Source organism: Tyto alba, unplaced genomic scaffold, assembly GCF_018691265.1.
Source record: "Tyto alba isolate M040663 unplaced genomic scaffold, T.alba_DEE_v4.0 Super-Scaffold_19, whole genome shotgun sequence".
Lineage (NCBI taxonomy): Eukaryota > Metazoa > Chordata > Aves > Strigiformes > Tytonidae > Tyto > Tyto alba.
The window spans coordinates 4,198,615-4,220,588 of NW_024881281.1; the positions used below are offsets into that span (position 1 = coordinate 4,198,615).

The 21,974-nt window shown below is 42.3% G+C and overlaps 1 protein-coding gene and 3 non-coding genes across 4 annotated transcripts in view; all 4 read left to right on the plus strand.

The window, feature by feature from the left end:
* The first annotated feature begins 382 nt into the window (after positions 1 to 382).
* TEX14 (testis expressed 14, intercellular bridge forming factor) overlaps positions 383 to 21,974 on the plus strand; it is a 32,693-nt gene continuing 11,101 nt past the window's right edge. Inside the window, exons 1-21 of the mRNA XM_033004714.2 lie at positions 383 to 518; positions 6,019 to 6,133; positions 6,438 to 6,603; positions 7,350 to 7,486; positions 8,147 to 8,228; positions 8,688 to 8,818; positions 9,624 to 9,737; positions 10,251 to 10,323; positions 11,087 to 11,265; positions 12,350 to 12,501; positions 13,308 to 13,498; positions 13,684 to 13,834; positions 14,181 to 15,040; positions 15,855 to 15,961; positions 17,124 to 17,200; positions 17,741 to 18,007; positions 18,197 to 18,286; positions 18,563 to 18,663; positions 18,983 to 19,099; positions 19,801 to 19,894; positions 20,594 to 20,684. Of these exons, the coding sequence (XP_032860605.2) occupies positions 383 to 518; positions 6,019 to 6,133; positions 6,438 to 6,603; positions 7,350 to 7,486; positions 8,147 to 8,228; positions 8,688 to 8,818; positions 9,624 to 9,737; positions 10,251 to 10,323; positions 11,087 to 11,265; positions 12,350 to 12,501; positions 13,308 to 13,498; positions 13,684 to 13,834; positions 14,181 to 15,040; positions 15,855 to 15,961; positions 17,124 to 17,200; positions 17,741 to 18,007; positions 18,197 to 18,286; positions 18,563 to 18,663; positions 18,983 to 19,099; positions 19,801 to 19,894; positions 20,594 to 20,684 (3,431 nt within the window). The remainder of the gene's footprint in view (positions 519 to 6,018; positions 6,134 to 6,437; positions 6,604 to 7,349; positions 7,487 to 8,146; positions 8,229 to 8,687; positions 8,819 to 9,623; positions 9,738 to 10,250; positions 10,324 to 11,086; positions 11,266 to 12,349; positions 12,502 to 13,307; positions 13,499 to 13,683; positions 13,835 to 14,180; positions 15,041 to 15,854; positions 15,962 to 17,123; positions 17,201 to 17,740; positions 18,008 to 18,196; positions 18,287 to 18,562; positions 18,664 to 18,982; positions 19,100 to 19,800; positions 19,895 to 20,593; positions 20,685 to 21,974) is intronic.
* LOC116964669 lies at positions 1,279 to 1,490 on the plus strand. Its single transcript, XR_004408877.1, has one exon. It is a non-coding gene; the product is annotated as a small nucleolar RNA U3 (small nucleolar RNA).
* Positions 3,362 to 3,573, plus strand: LOC116964666. Its single transcript, XR_004408875.2, has one exon. It is a non-coding gene; the product is annotated as a small nucleolar RNA U3 (small nucleolar RNA).
* Positions 5,286 to 5,497, plus strand: LOC116964667. The gene has a single exon (XR_004408876.1). It is a non-coding gene; the product is annotated as a small nucleolar RNA U3 (small nucleolar RNA).

The window sequence follows — 21,974 nt, forward strand, 5'->3', positions numbered from 1 at the left end:
AAAGGGGACAAAAACGCCCCAAAGGGCTGCGGAGCCTGAGCAGCCGAGCCCCAGGAACGGGGCTGGCTTTACCTGCGCACCTGACAGGCTTTAGGGTTTTTTTTTGTCATCCCCTCATTGCCACCTTTCCCTTTTCCTCCTTGGGCAGGCTTGGCCCACGGACAGTCCCTCTTCAGCTTGTCTCACGGGCAGGCCTTTCCTCAGACAGCACAGTTAGGTTAAATTGCTTCTACCCGCCATCTTGGGGTTCATCTGGAAAAAAAGCAGCCATAACTGACTGTCTCAGCTACTGAAGGTTTTGAAGTCAAAAAGCTCTCTGAGCTGTGGCGTTTTGCAGCTTCGTTAGTTCCATGCCTTTTCCTAGCTTTGTTGAGGAAAGAAGATGGCTCATTCTCTCCCTCTTCCAATTCCCTGCCCGGTCCAGCTTGGAAGTATAAAAGGTGACTCCCTGGAAGCTCAGCTGCATGAGTATGTCAGGCAAGGAAACTATGTGAAAGTGAAGAAGCTTCTGAAAAAAGGTAAAAGCTAAGTTTAGACAGGTGCTGGCAGAAAAGTTTGACGTTTTTGTGAATGCTTATATTTGTGGTGGAAAATAGGATGCTGTGTGTACAATTCAGTTTTGTGAGTGAAATGTTTGCAAAATGTATTACAGTTGGCATTTTCTGGTAAATGGTAGTACTTATAGCATTTGGAAGACGATATGAAAATAAATTGTGAAGAAAACGAAGCTTTTAGCTGTAAGGTGGTCATGAGGAAATGAGGTAAAACTGATTCTGCTTTAGGAATATACTCTTTAAATGGGATTTTAACTTCTAATCGCAAAATGCTTAAGGTATAGTATAGATACTGGCTACTTTTGGCACTTAGATTTTTAACTACATGGGAACAGGGACTTTTGTAAATGAAAGCTAATATTTAAAGCAGTTCTGTTTCGGCTGGGCTGCCAAGGCCCTCAGCAGCATCCGCTGTCGGGGCGGGGCGGCCGCGGGGGGCGGTGCGTGCGGGGGGCGGGGCCGCGCGGGGGCTGGCTGAGAGCGGCGCGTCCGATTGGGCGCCGGCTGTTGAAAATGCAAATGAAGAGGCGTGTCCCCGGTGTGTCCCCGCGCGGCCGTGCCGTGGGCGGCGGTGCGGGAGAGTGGGCGGCGGTGCGCGGTTCCGCGGCGAGGGGAGCGCGGGGGGGTGTTGTTGGGTTGTGGTAGGGGGTGGGTGCGGGTGGGTGTTCGTGTGCTGGGGGTGGGTGCGCGGCGGTGGGGCGGCGTTGTCGGGGGTGTGTTGGTTAGGACTATACTTTCAGGGATCATTTCTGTAGTTGGTCACTAGAGGAGAGTGATCGTCCCTGATCGGCGTCACAAGCCACGAGGAGGAGCGTGGTGCTGTCTCCTGAGCGCGAGGCGGGCGGGCGGTGCTGCTGGTGCAGGAGCCGCCCGCCATCGATGACCGTTCCCGGCCCCCTGTGGGGTTCGGGAGGGAGAGAGCACGGGCTGAGTGGTTTGTGGCCCTTCTTTTTTTTTATTCTAAAGTTTTAAAAATAGAGGTTGTTTTTGTGGGGGGGAAACTATTGTTTTTTGCCGGGGGTGGTTTCCTGCGAGCGAATAGTTCCCAGTGGGAGGACCCTGGGCTGCCCTTGCGTCCCGATCCCCGCGGTGGCTTTTTGGTAGCAGCGGCTTTGCGGCCTTCCACGGGCAGGGCAGGTTTAAGCTTCAATATCTGAGGGAATGAAGTTAGTTGTTCAGTGAGAAGAAATGCTGTGAACGGTTGTTAGTAGCTGGGTGTGCAAGCCAGAAGAAGGTGTTCTCGAGCTGTCTGTTGTGCAGATGTTACCAGAAAGTGATAATTAATTCACTCTCTAAGACTCAATTTTGGAGTTTTAGAAAGCAGGCATTCTTTATGACAGTACTGGACACACATGGGATAGCTCCTCCTAATATGTGTGTGTGAAAACAAAATCAACAAGCATTTATACTACCTTAATGATACATATTCATTGCATTTTTATCATACAACATTTTCAGGAACTCATTAGCCTATGTTAACATCTCTTGCGCATGTCTGTTAGAGCCTTCAGGTGGTTGTCGGGGGTCTTTAGATGAAGGCTCATAGTCTTCTTCACTGTGTCTGACAGTTGGCCCTTACTTCTGTGCAAAATCAGTCCTGTGGTCATGTATATCATGTCCTTCAAGGCTGGTCTGGTCTGGTTTTGGTGCTAATTTGCAGCTTCATTATCTTTATGTTTCTTTGCACCTGCTACTACAAGACCCAAACTGTCTCAAGATTGAGTTCCTTATCCTACAGTTATTCTAACTGTTCCTCAAAAAATTAGTATTTGTTCTACAGCACAATGGTTAAATGGTTAAAATGGCTTAAATTGATCCTAATTATTCTTCAGATATCTACTTTCTAATAATCTTAGTTCACAGGTATCACAGGGTAAGGTGACATGGTGGGTGCTGTGGAGTTCTTTCTGATGAACTGATCATCAGAGTAACAAGGAGCTGAAGAGAAACTCCTCAGGCTTCTCATTTCCTGACAAGTTGTGGGAGTCTGTCACTCAGGTTAGACCTGGAGCACGGTAAACCTTTGAGGAGGCTCTGAAGGGGGGTCAGGGAGAAACTGCTGCTGCTGTGGTCTTTATGCCCTGTGCTGCCAGGTTGGCTCTGGGGGCACAGGGCGTCTGCTGGCAGCAGGGGCTGGGAAAAGCTGCACAATATTGCGTTGATGCTGTGGTGTGGATGTCCTTGGTGCTCAGGCTGGGTCCAGAGATTTAAAGGATAGTGTTAGTTACAGTAGAACTCTGTGGGGTTGTTTTAGTTGGTATGTGAGAGACACCTGAGGGCGATGGGCCTCGGCAGCCCCCAGAAGCCGATGCAGCCCCACAGAGCGGCCGGCGAGTCCCGCAGTGCGGCCGAGTGATGGGGCGGAGCACGGACGGAGACAGGCGTGTCTTGTATCGTGAAAACTGCCGCAGCCCGGGCTCGGGTGGGTGTAGCCCGTTTTGCTTGCGAGGCCGCGGCTGTGCGGAGCGTTCCTTGCGTGGGTGGAGGACGGGGCACCGGTCGCGGGGGGGCAGCGAGCGGCTGCGGGGAACGAGGGGCGGAACCGCGCGGGGGCTGGCTGAGAGCGGCGCGTCCGATTGGGCGCCGGGTGTCGAAAATGCAAATGAAGAGGCGTGTCCCCGGTGTGTCCCCGCGCGGCCGTGCCGTGGGCGGCGGGGCGGGAGCGTGGGCGGCGGTGCGCGGTTCCGCGGCGAGGGGAGCGCGGGGGGGTGTTGTTGGGTTGTGGTAGGGGGTGGGTGCGGGTGGGTGTTCGTGTGCTGGGGGTGGGTGCGCGGCGGTGGGGCGGCGTTGTCGGGGGTGTGTTGGTTAGGACTATACTTTCAGGGATCATTTCTGTAGTTGGTCACTAGAGGAGAGTGATCGTCCCTGATCGGCGTCACAAGCCACGAGGAGGAGCGTGGTGCTGTCTCCTGAGCGCGAGGCGGGCGGGCGGTGCTGCTGGTGCAGGAGCCGCCCGCCATCGATGACCGTTCCCGGCCCCCTGTGGGGTTCGGGAGGGAGAGAGCACGGGCTGAGTGGTTTGTGGCCCTTCTTTTTTTTTATTCTAAAGTTTTAAAAATAGAGGTTGTTTTTGTGGGGGGGAAACTATTGTTTTTTGCTGCGGGCGATTCCCTGCGAGCGAATAGTTCCCACTAGGAGTGCTCAGACTCCGGGCTGTGCCCCCCTGTCTCAGGAGCGGGTGGTACTCGGTTTCTCACCAGCCTCTCGGTGCGTTTTCGGCAGTACGGGCTTGCAGGCGGGTTTAATCTTTAATGTCTGAGGGAGTGAAGTTAGTTATTCAGTGAGAAGAAATGCTGTGAACGGTTGTTAGTAGCTGGGTGTGCAAGAGAAGGTGTTCTCGAGCCGTCTTTGCAGGGCACAGTGATGAAGCTGATGCAGCCCCTCAGAGTGCCAGGCAAGGGTGGTGCACTGCTGCTTGGCGTTGGCATCTGGGCCTCTTCTCTGGTGTGTGGGGCAGAGGGAGCATGGACTGAGATGGTCATCGCTGTTACTGTGTCATGAAAACTTCATAACTGGCCCATGCCGTCTGAGGAACGAAACTGGGATGCAAAGTATAGAATTACAAGAGTAATTCTTTATTCATACACGAGGTGCCTGTTCAAACTGCTGAACCCTGGGTGCCTTTTTACACATGGTTCCTACACTTTTCAGGTACAAGATTGTTTGACCTGTCTCTACTTACACACAGAATACTGTTCTGCAAAACAACTATAATCCTGTTTCATTGTCCATCTGGGTGTCCACAGAGTCTGTCCTGCTGCAGTTTCTTATCTGTGATGCCCAATAACAGGAGGGTTTCACAGAAGTGGCAAGGGCGCTGGCCTTTTCTGGTAGTCCAGGGCTAGCTCTTATGCTTCCTGGGCAGCTTTTAAGGTTCTGAGAAATAAAAGTCATTATCTTCAGGGTGGATGCTGTCCTTCTCCTGGCAATGAGCTGGCGTCCTTTAGTTACGCTCACTTGACCGTGACACTGCAGTATGTAATTACACATCCTAACAAAATTCGGATGTTTTTGTACTATAAAGACTAACTGGTACACCAGTTAGAAAATTAGATTTTCCTTACAGCTGTCGAGGAGGCGGCTTTTCATAGCCTCGGGATGACATTGAAGAAAGTGTAGGCTCCTGCATTAGCTGTAACTTGTCTGTGGCTCCGCAGGCCTGGGATCTGGCGTCTCCTCGGGCTCTTTAGCAGTCACCATCCGGGAGATGATGATCTTTGTCAGCGGCTGACAGAGCTGCGGCCACACGAGATGGGGCGGGACGTGCTGTGCTACCGCCAGGGTCTGATTTCTGTTCCCGGAGAGGAAGGAGATGTTGGCGTCGCAGTTATCCGGCCCGGGCTCGGGTGGGTGTAGCCCGTTTTGCTTGCGAGGCCGCGGCTGTGCGGAGCGTTCCTTGCGTGGGTGGAGGACGGGGCACCGGTCGCGGGGGGGCAGCGAGCGGCTGCGGGGAACGAGGGGCGGAACCGCGCGGGGGCTGGCTGAGAGCGGCGCGTCCGATTGGGCGCCGGCTGTTGAAAATGCAAATGAAGAGGCGTGTCCCCGGTGTGTCCCCGCGCGGCCGTGCCGTGGGCGGCGGTGCGGGAGCGTGGGCGGCGGTGCGCGGTTCCGCGGCGAGGGGAGCGCGGGGGGGTGTTGTTGGGTTGTGGTAGGGGGTGGGTGCGGGTGGGTGTTCGTGTGCTGGGGGTGGGTGCGCGGCGGTGGGGCGGCGTTGTCGGGGGTGTGTTGGTTAGGACTATACTTTCAGGGATCATTTCTGTAGTTGGTCACTAGAGGAGAGTGATCGTCCCTGATCGGCGTCACAAGCCACGAGGAGGAGCGTGGTGCTGTCTCCTGAGCGCGAGGCGGGCGGGCGGTGCTGCTGGTGCAGGAGCCGCCCGCCATCGATGACCGTTCCCGGCCCCCTGTGGGGTTCGGGAGGGAGAGAGCACGGGCTGAGTGGTTTGTGGCCCTTCTTTTTTTTTATTCAAAGTTCTAAAACCAGTTGAATTTTTTTTTTTTGTTTTTTTTTTCCTATGTGACTGAAGTTGCAGTGGTTTCAGATCCAGACCTCTCTAGGCTATCTGGTTTCTTTTTAATGCAGAATGGAATTATTTATTTTTAAGAAAATGGGTTCAAATAACAAGATATCAATCTAACTATTAATTACTGCTTTAGAACAATTTGTTTTTTTATTGAAGGGCTCCTCCAATGTTATCCGTGCTCATCCAGGTCAGTACTTTGCCTCTGATATTTATACATACTTTATTTGAAAACATTGTGGACAAGCAGTGCATGGTTTGTCTAGAAAGTCACAAGGAAGGTTGCTTGCTCTTTTTTCAATTCCCATTAATATTAGTACATTTTCATATTTCCAGTACCTCCGAGGGAATTGGCAGTTGGTTTCAGTGTCAATGGGCCGTTGCCTTTTATTCAGGGTGGGAGGGAACAACCACTTGCCTTACAATCTTTTGTTTTCTTGTAGGTATTTTTGTTGATGCTGTAAATTCCATGGGTCAAACTTCTCTCTTCAGTGCTGCATTGCTAGGTCTCAGTAAAATAGTGGATGTGCTGTTGGATTACGGCTCAGATGCTAATCAGTTAAGTATAAAAAATAAATTTTTTTTCTTAAATTGAAATTAGTGTTTAATCTTTCAGCGGTTTTAGTCAATGTAATTCACAATATTCACTGTATATAAATGAACAAGTGCTTAAGATGCATGTTGCTATTTTAGCCAAAGACCCTCAAAGGTAAGTAGGTGCCTGATTTTCCTTATTTCATCATGTGTGTTGTTGTTTGGGAGTACATAAGCATTCTCGCTAAGCTGCTTTTTTACCCCCAGAAGCACAGCAGGTTGAGTGTAGCAGGGGTATTTGAAACATTTCTGCTTCGATCTTCCTCAGTCGCTGCTACGATGGAAGCACCCCAGTCCATGCAGCTGCATTCTCGGGAAATCAGTGGATTCTTAGCAAGTTACTGGATGAAGGAGGTGATCTGAGAGTACACGATAAAGATGGAAAAAGTCCTCAGTACTGGGCTATGTCAGCTGGAAAAGAAAGCAGCGCTCAGGTATGTGTGTGTAATACATGTTGAATATGTGCAAGGAGTGTGTTCAAATCTTCACCTCAAAGTGAAGAAACTCCATTATTCCAGGGAGAAATTCTCTGCTTTTACATGTTAGAACAATTATTGAACATTATTTCTCAATGTCAGTAATGGTATTTTGAAGTCCTCATGGTTCAGATTATTTAACTAAGGTTTTGCGCAGATGCAGGCGCGTGGCATGTGTGTCTGTAACTTGTTAGGACCTTTATGGGTAGGGGTGCAGTGAGGAGAATGACAGGCCCTTGTCTTTGATCCCTGTATGTAGTTTGTTTGCATGCATGTGCAATTCAGGAGTAAACCTTAAGTATTTTTCAAGCATATCTCAGCTTGTGCATGAACAGTATCAGCAAATACATAATTTTTGCTAGCATGGTAGCAAAATGCTGTATCAAGAAGCGTATTCATGACTGGTACAATTTAAAACTCGTAATACTACCATTTCCTGTTATTATGATGCTCCTCAAAAAGAAAGTACAACTTTCAGTGGGTGAATGTCTTGAAAGTTAGTCATCTAGTCTTTGAAGCAAGCTTTCTCTCACATTTTCATGTAATTTATTTTCTTCAAGTTTTTATAGGTATCCATTTCTTGAAATGCTTATTTGAATACTGTAGGTAACGAGTTATTTTTTTCAGTAGTCATGATCTATTAATTTAAAATGGTTTATCTTGCAGTTCTGAAGTAATTTTGTTGGGTTCCCCCCCCCCCATAGATGCTGGAATTTATACAGCGTTGTACATTCCACATGCAGGCTGCCATTCAAAATTTTCCCTCTGATCTACTCAGGAGGGTTGGCTCATCAAAAGCACTCGTCTGCAGTCCATCTAGATTTGGTGGCCTTGTTCAAGGGTAAGAATATATTTGCAAATATTGAGGGATTGAGTTAAAAGGATTTTTATTTTCATGTTCTGTTATATTAAAATTAACACGCTCTTGTTTCTTTTTGATAATACCAGATTTAAAATGAGCGTGTGTTAGGAATGATGATCCTTTTTGTTTCTGTTGTGAGAGCTCCAAATAGAAACTTGATGGTTGTATATTAAGAGATACTCTTGAAATCAGCAATATGAAGTACTGGATTTTAATAGTATGGAAATGGGGGTAACACAAAGTAGTTGTTTTCTTGACCTCCTAAGGTCACTGCAAATCTTTTGGGGGTGTGTTTCCAACCATTTCAGGAGCTCTTATGATGAATACCTGTTAGGAAAAATACATACTTGTGGATAAAAAGCAATGCAGGATGTCGGTGTGTGTGTGTATATATATATATTTTATTATTGATTATCTTGCTTTAAACAAATAACAGTATATCTGAAAAGTTTTAATGAGTTATACAATAACTTGGAATTTCAATATCCGCATTATACTTCTTGTGGGGGGCCTACTCAAGCGCAACGTTTGAAATACACAGACTTTGCGGAATTTCTGCATTTTTATCTCTCATTATTGCATTTTACTCAAAGCCTTGACATATTAATTACTCTTATTGCTTATGTTTTTGATACTTAGAAATGTTGACAGTCCTCTGGGTAGATTTCTAAAAGGTGGAGCTAATGCAGCCAATAACATTTACAGCTTTGGTTTCGGGAAGGTAAGATGCTGTGGATAATGGTTTTCTAATGATACTTGTAGTTTTTCAGAATCTTCTTCACAGTAATTCTTCACAGTAATCACCCCACCTATGTTATTCTTAATTTTTAGTGTGTTCTTATTTCTACTGAAATGAGGGTAAAAAACTGGAGAGGGCAAATACGCAGTTGTCAGTAGACCCTGTCAGAGGAAGCTGGTTTGGAACAGGCAATGGAAACTCTCCTGTTAAATGTCATCTGGGAGAGTTCTTAATGGCTGTTTCTGCTTTCCCTCTTTCAGCTTCACTAGAAAGTTAAGCTTTTGCCTTACATATCTTAACATCTCTTTTTGATGCTTTGGCTGATGCTCTCATTGCAGTGATTGCACTCACATTTTTAGTGAGCTTGCAGCAGATGTGACAGATCTTGGGAACTGTTGCATATTCCTTTTGGTTATACACTGGTGGCGTTTGGCGTTTCAGTTTTATCTTGCAGGCAGCGGGCATCTGGGGTACTTAGCATCTCTCCCTATTATTGGTGAAAAAGATGTGTTCCAGGCAGATGATGAGCCAACATTTTCTTACCATGTTGGACCATATATGATCATGACAAAGTAAGTGCTATCAAAGGGATTTCAGCCTCTCTTAGCGTGTATCTGTTACTATTAAGCAGCAAGTTGTTGTACCAGATGTTTTGTTTGGATAGTTTTCCTTGTCTATTCTATATTCATCCACTGCTTTCTGCTTGCAATTTGTTTTCTGGAGTCCGCTGACTAACATCATCTTCAGGCTCACTTGATACCTGTAGGTTACTCTTGTCCTTTCCAGCAATATTAACCCAATTATGGTTACTCATCAACAGCAGTGTTTCAGTACTGATTCCTTTTGTGGTGGGAAATATGTTGCTGGGAGGTTGCACAGATTGTGGCGTTCTGTGTTTAGTCCTTGTAGTTGTTGGGTCAGACCTGAGGTCTCTGGATATGCCTGCCTTAGAGTCGCAAGTGCAGATGGGGCTTTTTTTTTTTTTTTTTCTCTTTTGTATTGTGTAGCGAGTAGTTGTGCCTCAGAGATATCCAGAAAATTGACAAATTGGTGATTTAACCTTCCCAAAGCTCTGGCTTGTATCACAGTGGGCTGATGGCCTTTAGTGAAAGGAGTTTTAGAGTGTCCTTACTCTTTACCTTGGGTCATGAAAGGGTGGCATCTTTGCACAGCAAACCTGTCCTGCTACATCCAGTCTTTAACAGGATGTGAATTTATTGTCAATTTGAAAGAATATGTGCTATAGGCAGGATCATCAATGTAACGTTATTAACAGTAGGAGAGCATTTCAGAATTACAAAACTATTTGAAGTAATCCTGTAACTGCAAAAAAATACCACAGAAAGCATCTCATAGAAATTCCTCTTCTCCTTGTAGCTTAATGTGGGGAGGCAGCAGAGTTACAGTGAAGGAACTTGGCTTTGAGCCCCATCAGAACTGTAGCAAACTACGCTTAGCTGATCTTCTCATTGCAGAGCAGGAGCATAGTAGGTAAGAACGAACATACAGTAGCCAGAAGTGCTCCTGGGGTTTGGATGTCTCTAGTGATGTGAGGAAATGGGATTAACCTTGGGAGGACTGTTAGGCTGTGGTTGCACTTTCCTCCAAATGAGAAATACAGGTGTCTCTCTTCCTGTCTCTTCCCACTCCATGTGCTCCCCAGTGGATAATACAGAAGATTAAATGCTCTTCTTATATGTCTGGGTGAATTGTTTTGTTGCACATTTCTTGGGTGGCTTATTTTGTGACAGTAAGCACTGTTTCCTAAATGTCTCTTAATCTACAGTTCTTTTAAAATTTTGGGTATTCTAATGAAAAGTTAGAAGCATTCATCTTCTATTGATAAAAACACCTAGAAGGGTAGGACTCTCTCTTTTAATCTCAAATTTGCCTTACAGGTTGTTTGTTTTTTGTTTTTGTTTTTTTTTTGTTTTTTTTCCTCTCCCTTTGCAGTAAACTCCGTCATCCTCATTTGCTACAGTTGATGTCTGTTTGTCTGTCTAGTGACTTGGAGAAAACCCGTTTAGTATATGAAAGGGTGAACTTTGGTTCACTGTACAGCATCCTTCATGAAAGGGTAATTGTAATACTTGTTTTTTAAATAGCGATCAGTTGAGAGGAAGAAGCTTAGTAACTTTACTCAAAGAAGACAAAATCATCAGCCTGTGTATCCTGGTTTCTGTTTTATTCTGGTGAAGTTTGTAACTGACAGATGCTTCAGTTAATGGTTAGGTGCAATTGCATTGATTTTTCTTGTTTGCTGTCGGTCTTAAAATGGCTGCTGTTAAATTCGATTCAACATCTAATCTTCTGCATGTGGTTGTACACTGCAAATGTGGTGACACCAGCTTTTGCCCTTGAATATTTGCAAGTAGTACATTGCAAACTGCCTGTGTATAGAAGTGAAGGCTTGAACTCAGTTTTGGGTTTTTTTCCTCCCAACTGATCTGTGTGTTATTTTTCTCATTCAATATTTTTCTCTTGCTTTTTTGCTGTTGAGTTATTTTATTTCTTTAACTGTTTGAATGCAGACATATAAGTTCTTGGAGAAACTGCAGTCAAAGGCAAGAAATTTGAAGTTTGTTCAGCTTCAGAGTGAATTTTGGCATAGTCAATATCTCTTTTTTAATTACTTTTTAAGGTATTACTAGTTGGTTTGGTATTGAGAACGAACATTATTTAGCACGTGCAATTTGTCTGATTTTTTTACTACAGTATGTTTCATGTTTTCTTTCTTTACCTTGTTCTGTACAATAATAGTTTTCTTCTACATCAAGCTTTAAAGACCTGCAATGCAAATTTGGTACTTCTGGCTTTTTTTTTTTTTTTTTTTTTTTTAGCGTACAGAATTCCCAGTACTGCACATGGAGACGATTTTGCATGTGCTGCTTCAAATTAGCGATGCTTTGCGTTTTCTACACTCCCGTGGATTCATCCACCGTTCAGTTACCTCCTATGCTATTCAGGTTGTTTCTTCCGGTGAGGCAAAGCTGTGCAACCTGGAATACATGATAGAGAGGTAAAGGGCTTCCTCACTGTTTCTGTGAAAGGGACAAATACAAATAAATCAAATTTAGAGCTAAATTCCACAGAAATATCCGTCTTAATGACTAGGGACTCCTGCCTCTGAGTCAGGCAACAGAGTTACAGGAGTAAAGAACTCAGTATGGTAACTTTGCCACAGGCAGTACGGCAAGCTTCAGGTAGACGTAGTTTCTATGTTACAAGTATCTGAAAATAGAAACTAGTAAAAGAAGCAGCTCTTTCATGGAGTGTAAAAATACCATCATAGAGAAATAGAACCCAATCTTACGGAATAGAGATGAAATTCCTTTGACTCGCTAATTCTGCTGCTGAACTGGTAGTAATTAAGTGCCACCATTGAAAAAAAGAGTATTTCTTTTATGAGGGTCCCCATTCATTTAACCCAGGTAAATTATTACTTATATATATATATTTTTTTTTTTTTTTTTACTTTCACATAGTGCAGTCTGATTAGAAAGGAAGTAAATGGTTGGTTAGACTGTAAAGAAGGGGAGTAAAATTGATAATAAACAAAAATCTGCTGATGGCAATGTCCTGAAAGGAGCAAAGATACTTCTTAACCTCCTTGCAAACTCAATTTGTTAATAAATCTTGGCAATTTCTTGGATATTCCAGGTACAGCTTACTGTGGAATGAATAACAAAAAACAACTATAGTTAAATCTGAGGAGGAAGTTATCTTCTAGACATAGGTATAGACTGCAAAGTAAACGTTGACAGGCTAGGTGACAACACCTTGCATTTTGTCCATGGCCAGAGAACACTGGCCACAGCTAAAGAGTTGTTTGTAAAATTTTTATTGGGAAATTTTCAACTTTCTCTGACTTCTTTTTTAGTGTAAATTTGTTATAGGAGGTGTTACATCTTTTCTGTAATGTGCCATAATGCATTTATTGGTTTGAAAACAGTATACATTTTTATGTGCAGGTACACTTTAGACCTTTTAGGTATGTAAACTGAAAGCAGATACAACAAACTCACGTGTTTAATTCCAAAAGATATACCTTCTATTTAAGTGAGCCGTATGTCCCAATTTACAACCTTTTTTCCTTTATACAGCAAAGATGGCGGGGAACACAGTGATCTGACACGTATTCCTGTCCCAGTCCAGCTGTATAAGTGGTGTGCTCCTGAAGTAATCCTTGAAAAAGTTGTCACAGTCAAGTCGGATATCTATAGCTTCTGTACAGTAGTGCAGGAGGCCTTGACAGGTATATCTGTAGGTTTAGGCTTTTATCACTAGGGTAACCCACTGAATGTTTTCAGTGCAGACTGCCAGCCCCTTAATGTCTGTATTTCCCCTGTGTGACTGTGTAAAACCTCATTGTGATGGCTTGCACAGGGTTAACTTGGAAAAGGAATCCTCCAGGCAAGAAACCCAAATGTTAATGACCATAGCAAAGACTACTGGAAACTTTTATAAAATGTAATCAAAAAACTTATAATTGCATTAACTAAAGGATGAGATTAATGGTTGCTGTTAGAGAGATACAATTTTGTGTATGGTGTTTCTCTGCTGTTTATCTTTCTTGCTCATATGAGGACAGCAAAACATTCACTTAATTCTTTGCAACGTGCAAAACAAGCCTGTGCAGCTTTCATCTTTTTCATCACTGTTATAACTTAGAGATAATGTATTGTTATTACAGATAATGTGATGGGTGTTATGTATTGACTTTGACTATTTTGACAGTGAAATGGGATAAACAATTACCTTAAAAATGAAACCCTCTATTAGCTAGTTGGTAATGAAGAATCCAGAGCGTGGTTTACAATATAACTGTCCTCTAGAGATTGCCATCAGCTCCTTTTAAAGCATCCACTGTTGAAATAAGATGGGGAGGAGATGCCAGACTGGACTGAGTGCTCATTTGATTTGTGACTAGTTGTAAATTAGGGAATGTGCAGACAGTAATGCTTCAGTATCTCTCATTCTTTTATCTTTGCTTTTATTTATTTATTTTCAGTACCACTGATACAGAGGTTTTGACATAAAGTCTATATTTATGTCTTGCAGAGACCCCTCCCTGGAAAGGTCTTGAAGATTCAGTTATTAAACAGCTCATAATTTCAGGACAACAGTTAGAAGCAGATGTCAGGCTTCCTATGCCCTATTATGGTATCATAAAGTCAGGGCTAGAGCCTAAACAGAAGAACCGTTCCCTGAAACTTCAGGATATTCAGTATATACTGAAAAATTACTTAAAGGTGACTTCCAGAATTGTAGCCTTTAATGTACTTGAAATGGCAGAGTTTTGTGTCCCTTAGGTGGGAGGCAATCTAAACATTGAGTATCTTTTTCTGATCATGGAGACAAACCACCTTAAAAGAGAATGTAGAGACACTGAACTGTCAAATATAGTTGTCTTTTATTCTGTTTTTTTGTATTACAGGACTTAACTAAGTCTCAAACCGGTCATGTTGATGAAATGTCAAAAGCACAAAGACCTACTGTTTTTGCAGATGTGAACATCTGTTTGCCATCAGCTTTTAGCTACCGGCAGAGAACACTGGAATTTCAGAGTAAAGAGATAACTGTGGATGGTGAGTTTCTTCTAGCAAGATGTCATGTGTCCTTTACTTAACATGTTTCTCAGTCCATACAGGTCTAATATAAATAATTAAAATGTGAGCACTTACAGATTCTATGACAGTTTGAAAATAGACAGCAGTTTTCTTTGGATTCTAGCTACCACCCTACTTGTTAATGTAATCTCAAGACTGTAAGTCTGGTTAATATTTGAAGTTCAGGCATGCTATTTTGAGCAGAGGTGTTAAATGCTGCTCATGTAATCTCTAAAAGACGTTAACTCCTAAATATATGCACGAAAGCAGTGTGCTTGATGGACATCTGAAGAAATGACTTAACGCTTAAAATCAAATTTTCCAGGCAGCTCTATTGCCTCAAGATACTCGCTTTTTCCTGAGGAGAACAGTGCTTCAGTGGACCAAGAGGTATCAACCAATCTCCAGCCAGTTGCCCAGGACAAAAATAGTGATGTAGTTTCTGAACTCCAGACAACCCTCAGTGTCAGTGATGTGGATGACAGCCTCCGTAGCTTTGAAATCAATGAAATCTTTGCAAGTTATCCAGAACTTCATGAAGACTTCCTGGAAGAAGGCACTGGATTAGGTCCAACTCTAAAGGATGAAGAAAGGCAGCAAAAGGAAGAAGATAAGGCTGCCCCGAGAGATCTGTATGTGTCCCCTGAAGTGCACTGTGAGGAACAGCTAGGTTATGAGGAAAGTGGCTTTTCAGAGTCGAGTACAGAGTACACTACAGAACAGGAGGAGAGTGTGAGCAAGGCCTCTGAGCTGTGCATGCTGGCACAGGTGAGAGGAGATGCTGGGAGGAGAACGAGTAGTCTGTCCCAAAATGAGCAACACATCAGCAAATGTGTCCTTAATTTAAAAATTGTTCAGAGCATGTTGCAGCAGGCAGCAGATTCCCTGTGCAGAACAGAGGAGAAACTGGACAAATTAGAGGCCACTGAAAAGCAAAAGAAGCTGCTCCAGGAAATCAGAATGAATCAGCTTTCCAATCAAATTTTTCAAGAAAGACACTGGAGCAGATCTGATGATACTTCCCAAAATACCGGTAACGCTTTTTCTGGAGTTAATAATTCTTTCTGGAAGGCTGTAGGTCCACCATCAAGTGACTATATTCCACCACAGATAATACATCAGCCACAAGGAGCATTGAATGGAGACAGTTTCCAAGCTGTTTCAAAGACAGCAGAGGAAATGGAGGTAATTCAAAATGAAAAGTGGAAATACTTTCATGAGATGAGTAAGAGTAAAAATGAAAACAACCATCGTGATCTCAGCTTCAGTGAGGTGAAAAGCCTCAATGATCAAATGAGCCTAGACCATGAGGTAAAGCGTTGAGCAGGGTGACTGTGTTTTATCACTTCTGTATTCCTTAGCAGGTAGAGAGACGTAGTTATGGATGGTGTACAAAAGGAGGGATGAATCTGTCTTTTAAAATACATGTCTACCATATTTGTTATATATAGGAATGAAAATAGTCAACTCAGCAGTACAGTAGAATTCTATCTTTTTTTCTCCCTCCCCTGGCAAAACACTAGTCCAGTGGCTCAGGAGGGAGTAAAATCCTGTACTAAAATGGAGATTGTGGGACTGTCAGGGAAAAGGGCAAGCAGAGAGGAGGTCTAAACTGTCATTAGTAAGGGCTTCTAGATAATTTTCATTATTAAATATAAGTAGTTGACATGCTTAGCCCAGAGAGAAAGAGAGAAATTAATGTACATATCTGCTGTAGGAATAATCTTGAGTCATTTAGGTTCGCTCATTCCCCTGGGAACTATGTGTTCTGATAGTCTGCCTGCGTGCGTATGAAACCTGCTATAAATCCAGGGCAGAGTTTTCACTAGGCTAAGGCCTGGAGTTGTCATCCTTTCTCATGAGCAGTGCTACAAAAATGCAACCTAGGGAATAAAGTTTGCATGGTCCAGTTCTTAGTATAGCTCACAGACAGCTCAAATTTAGTAATTACCAGAATGCCCGACGCATGCTGAATCATGGCTTGTTGGACTCATTTCAGCATTTACTCCCACGTGTATCTGTAAGATGCAAAAAAAAGTTCAACTTGCAGTGTCAGAGAGGAGGTGATTCACATTCTGCAGCAAGTGGAAGTGCAGAAGAGAGGTGGTGAGTTTTGATTGTATTCACAGAAGAGTTAATTCTAGCAGATTCATCTTGATACAGCTACTGTCAAAAGTAGACACATCCAGGATCAAGGATGGCATTAAATGTTTTTTCAGTAAGCCAAAAACCATCTGTCCAATTAGGACTTTACTGTGAGTCACTGTCAGCTGCAGAGCTGATGGGGTAATTGCTGTGACAGGGCAGTTACTTTAAAGAGTGGTGTTCAGAGAGATTCCAAATGTCTGTCTGATGGAGGTCAGTGGTCGAAAACTGTAGCGGTGCTTAAGGAGAGTAATCTCATAAGTTACTAGTAGGTTTGTTCTCTCTGCGCAGCCTCATTCAATTCTCAGTAGAAATACTTTGGTTTTCATAGGTGTAGGACTATGACCTATGTTAGGTCCTGTGGGAGTAGAACAGTCTTGCTAGACCCAGGGACAGCAGAGCATACCTTTCTTTGTTATGTCTGCTGTGCTTTTTAATGTTGTCCCTTTGTATTTCTAAGTATGGGTGGAAAGTACATATTAAAAGTACCTGGCAAAACTTGTGCAAATTTAGGTATCTTATTAGTTGGAAAGATGGGGACGTGCACCTCCTTCGATGTTTGGGTCAAATTAGCTGGGAAAACTGTTGCCGTTTTAAAGTTGATTCATGACGCGGTTGGATCAACAAGACCCGTTGGTGAAGGACATACTTGGTTAGAACATAAGCATGCTGGTGTTGGCATGTGGTTAGATGGTCAAGTGAGTGAACTCTAGGTTGGTGAATTGGGTTGGTGATAGGATTGTAGTTATGCAGGTCTGAAGTTCTCAAAATCAGTGGACAACTAATCACGTTCCTGACCTGAATAAAACACATCTACACAGCATTCATTGTCTGTTAGTGTTTATACAGATACATCATCTGAAGGCAGTTGACAGTGTTTGAAATCTGGCTTCTAATGTACAGCTTGCCTGGTTAATCTATAACAGACCTAAATAACTGTCTGTGCTTTCTAAGCTTGTGATGGCTCAATCTGCTAGTTCTGTTGGGTTCTTAGAACATGTGTGCTCTCAGCCTTTTAATTAACATTAAACCAACTTCTAGTCTTTTACTGACTGGAGAATACTTAACACAGTACACTTGTGCATTAACAGGGTTTGATGCATTTCATAATGGTTTATTATAGGTGCTATCCAAAATCAAGATCTGAAATATACAGTACAAAAGTAAGTGAGGAGAGAAGGATGCGGTCAGAATGGAGGAGTAAGTAAATCTGTGTTAACTCAGCATTAACCTTAGCAAGTCTTACCGCAGTGCAGTGCATTAAAACTCAGCACATTTTGTTACTTAAGAAAGGCCTGTGTGCCTTAATGGCTGAAGCTCTATTAGGCTATTCTTGGATGAAAACCAGATGAGTAGGTTCCTGTGTCTTGCACATTCAGGGCATAAAGTAATCACAGCCACACTAAGATGGTTTGATTATAAAGCTCATGGAATTTCTAGCCCTGTTTGGGAGGATGTAAGGGCAGGACAACATATGAGTTTAGAAGGGTAGTATAGCAATGTCCAGTGGATGGCAGTACAGGCATGAAAACCAGAGAAGGCAAACTAACAAAAATTGTTCTTGCAATGACTCATCCATATCAATCTATATAGGTTTTAAGCTTTCCTTAAAATGGAAGTGTTTAGCTCTTTTCATGATAAAGGCAGTAACTTTGGCATTTTTAAGTCTGCAGACACAGGGAATGCTTTGAAGGTCCAGATTCTATTGTGTGAACTGGTAATTTTACTCTTTTTGTGTAGCTGAAGTAAAACAAATGGCCAGAAGAGTGGCCTCAGGACAACTGGAGCTTGGCTCTCTATACCCCGCCAGTGAATGTACATCTGAAAGTGAAGCAGAGAGTATAAAGGAAGCCTTTCAACATGTCACTGTTAGAGATCAAAAAAGTCAAGACCAACAAAGATACAGGTGGCAGACAGGTGGTAATGTTGAGCCTTGGGATCTGGGCAGTGAGGATAGATCTGAATCTGAGGAGAGTGATGTGGAGTCTGCATTCAGAAGTCCTGGAGGTAAGGGTGAAAAACAAAAAATAGTTTATTTTTTTGTCTATTTCTATATCCCAGCAGATTTCAGCTTCTGTGATTTTATTACAATAATTGTCAATTTTATTTTCCAGAATTTTGCCCCCAAAGCAGGTCACTCACTCAGTCACTGGTGAACAGAAATAATAGACTAAATTGAATATTACATGTTAATAGGTGGAGGTCACCCCCATGAGCAGGGAGACCCTTCGTTGTCATTGATTACCATGTATCATCATGGGAGACCCAAAGCTTTCAGTGCTGCAGGTATGCTTTCACACTTTATTTCTTTCAACTGGACTGTAGGGATGCTTTTTATGTAGCAGCATAGTGGGTAGTGCTTTTCTAGTAGCTATGGATAAAGGAACAAGGAAAGCTTTACATGCCTAGATTAAAAATATTAGCATTTAAATGTCATTATTTCTCTGTGTTCCTGGCAGACAATGTAGTTTCTCTGTCTGCTCTCATTGACATTCTATCAGAGGTTCAGATCACTGCATATTATTTTTTGCCTAATTATTTTGTACCATTTTGACATCCTAGAGAGAAGTTGCCCAACATCATCACAAGATGAACAAGCAGAGTCTGGAATAGCCATTCATAAGGATGCAGTCCTTCCCCAACAAGTTGAGAATCTCTCTAGAGTATGTATAGTAATCCAAGAAATCTAGTTGCAGCTAGTTAACTGTAAAAGAGTTTAGCGTGATCTCTTCATGTTGCACACTGAACTACCATGACAGCTGATCTTTTCAGTTGTGATCTAACAACCCTCTGTCCTCCCCTCCTCCATTTTTTTTGTTTGGTTCTGTAAACCATAAAGGTACTGTAAAGAGTGGATTGAAAATCAGAGTGATAAAATTAAACATAACTTCAATTTGATGCAGTATTATTTAACATTATTGACTAAAATCTATATTCTTTAATAGAGAGTGTAGAAAGCATCTCAAATAATGTCTTTCACAGGGGCATTCAAGGGAATTACATTGTTCCTTTAATTCATCTCCTGATGTGTCTGAAGAATTCTTGACTCCTGATCCTGGTTACTTCATTCCTCCTACTAAGGGAAGTTCAGAACTAGAGGTAAAAATAACAGAAAAGACAAGAATGAAGTATGTATCAGGAACTTTGGATGTAAGTTATATAACATGGTTTTATTACGCTCCCATTTGATTTGAAGAAGAGCTGTAGGAAATGGAAGAATTGACAATTTTTATTCTTTTCATTTGAAACAATATCTACAAATAAAGATTTATCTAAAAGTAAGAAAATTCTAACCCCGTTCCTTTAAAACATACCACCCCCCCTGAAAAAAAACACCACAAAACCAAACAAATAAAAAAAAGCAAAAACAAAAAAAGCACACACACACACACCCCAAAACAAACAAACAAACAAACAAAAACAACAAAAACCAAACCAAACAACTACAATCCCACAAACACCAAGACTCCCAAACCACCAGGGGCATGTTTTCTTAATTTGTTTACTAGGAAATTACATAATCTGTGACTGAGAAGTTTTAGGCAGTTGATAACCTCAGCCTTTCCTTCAGAGCTCTATTAATTATAGTACTCAGTAGTCTTAAAACAATCTTCATTTCTTCAGGAGTTTAAACTATTGTATAGACTATTAAATCCAGTCCATGCTGTTTGCTGATAAGCTCTTGAAAAGTTTGTGTCTCCATTCAGATGATTGTGAGCATCATCCTGTGAGAGTTGTCCTACTCTTCACAGCTTGCCTGTGAGAAACTGACTTAATTTTCCTTTTTTCCCCACCTTCAGACCTCAGTTGCTGAGGGCAAATTAGAAGATGCTTGTGAAGGATTTTTACAGAAACAGTTAGCTGATGATGCAGGTTCAGGTCTTCAGGTTTCAGGTAAATGTGCTTTTTCTTTTGAAGGAACTTTTGAGCGAGGGAGACAGAGGCTTGTTGCACTTAGATTTTTGTCAGCGAAGGCTGGAGCTTGATTATTCAGGATCACTTGGTCTCTTATTGCTCATTATTGTAGTGTGAGTTCAGGACGCTCAGGATTTTGGAAGATGAGGTTTGGACATTGCAGTCACTGAAATATTGTTGAGTGTGATGATCATGTACTTGCTGACTTGCAGTTAAAAAAACCCAAACCAAAACTTGTTTGCAACCATTTTGTTTTTATCCTAGGGCTGAGTTTAATCTTTTTATACAACTTGCTGTGGTGCTAGAAACTGAATGAGAGTTGTATTTACACAATAATATTCTTACTGTTTTTAAGCTCAAGATCCTTCTAGCAATAAGAGCTGACATTGTATGCAGAGTAGTGGAAGGATCATCATTGTTTCTCTAGTCTGTTGCCTCTCTCTTAGCTCAGATTTGTAAATGTTGTCATATTCCCCAGTGCTTCAGTGTTTGACTGTCTGGCAGCTGTGGCATGTTTATGAAAATGCATCTTTAAAACACATTTGTCTCTCAACAACAACAAAGGTCACAGGAACTACAAAATGTAATAAAGTTGTAATTTCCTGTTCAATGAGTTGTGTTGCTTTCTTTTGTACTCGCAAAACCCAATAACAGGGAACATTTGTTATTTGTATTCAGGAGGAAAAATACTCTTCAGCAGCACGGTGGTGCAGAACTCTGGCCGTAACACACTAGGAGTTGATCAACTTAGCCATATGCCTGTAGCCAGGTAGATAGACTTATTTTTGTTATTTCAAGCATAAAGTGAGTTATAAAATGTGCTGTTTATTTGAATATGAGATATGTAAGTAGAATTAATAAGATGCCAGTGTTGTTTTTAATGATTATCTACATACCATAGTTCCTTGCTAAGAAAATACTAAAAGGACTTTCACAAGACTTACAGTTTTGTCTTTTACAGTGTTCAGGTGTTTGGTTTTTGTTTGTTTTGCTTAAGGAAGAAGCTAAAACAGGAAAAATAAGTCATGTATATATTACAATTCCTTTTACACTGATAAACTGCAGTCTTAAACAGAGCGAAGATAATTTAAATTAAAGCTTCAGTCATCTGTTTTAATTTTGTTGTGCTTTGGTTTTGGAGCTCAAGTGGCATGAAGATCATGCCTTTTCCCCTCCTGTGGGAACAGTCTCATGCAAGTATGCTCACTGTATCTTGCCTGCAGATAGCATTAGCCCATGCTTGGAGAATCGCAGTCTCATCTGTCAAACGTGAGGTGTTGATCCAGTGTTTTAAGTTTTATGTTCTACTAGTATGAAGAGATGTTGGCCAGAATCACCACTGCATGCTGCAAGGGCTCCTTTTGCTTAAAAAGAAACAGTCCTCACCCTGAAGGTCTTTCAGCAGTGGCTTTCAGGCTTCTTAAAAGCCTCTGGCCTCTCTCCTGTAGCTTAGCTTTCTTCGTGTTCTCCCAGAGTTAGCAGCTGCCCTCTTTCTCCCAGTGCAGCAGTGAGAGCTGCTTTTACTGTCAGTGTTGTACTCCCTTCTCTCCACTGGAGGAAATGAGTTACCAGTGTCAAAGGCAGGCAGCAAGCGTGTAAATACTTGCCCTTAAGGTAGAAGGTAATGGTTTTAGTCGCTCCCTTCACTTGGGAATTGAGTTTTTGCCAGCAGGACAGAGGACTGTTGCTCTCTGACCATCTGACTGGTTCTATTTGAATGCGTCTTTGACCTTGACTGGGGTTGTTTGAGAGAGCAGCTTACAATGCAGACCAATCAAGGGATGATAAAACAATGAAGTGATGTATATTTGCAGATTTTTATTTAACTTCCAGTTTTGGTTTGAAACTGCATATGTCAATTCTCCTTACTGGATACAAATCCATAATATGCTTAAAATAGCAATTTTTTCCTAGCACTCTCCATTTTCTAAGGTTTTAAGCAAAAATTATTTATAAGCTGCAGTCTTCCTCAGAGAGAAGGTAGCCCTTTAAACTTTTTGAGAGAGAGGAAACTAAATACATTTATTTTCATAGTTCTCTGAGAGAATCAATGTATATC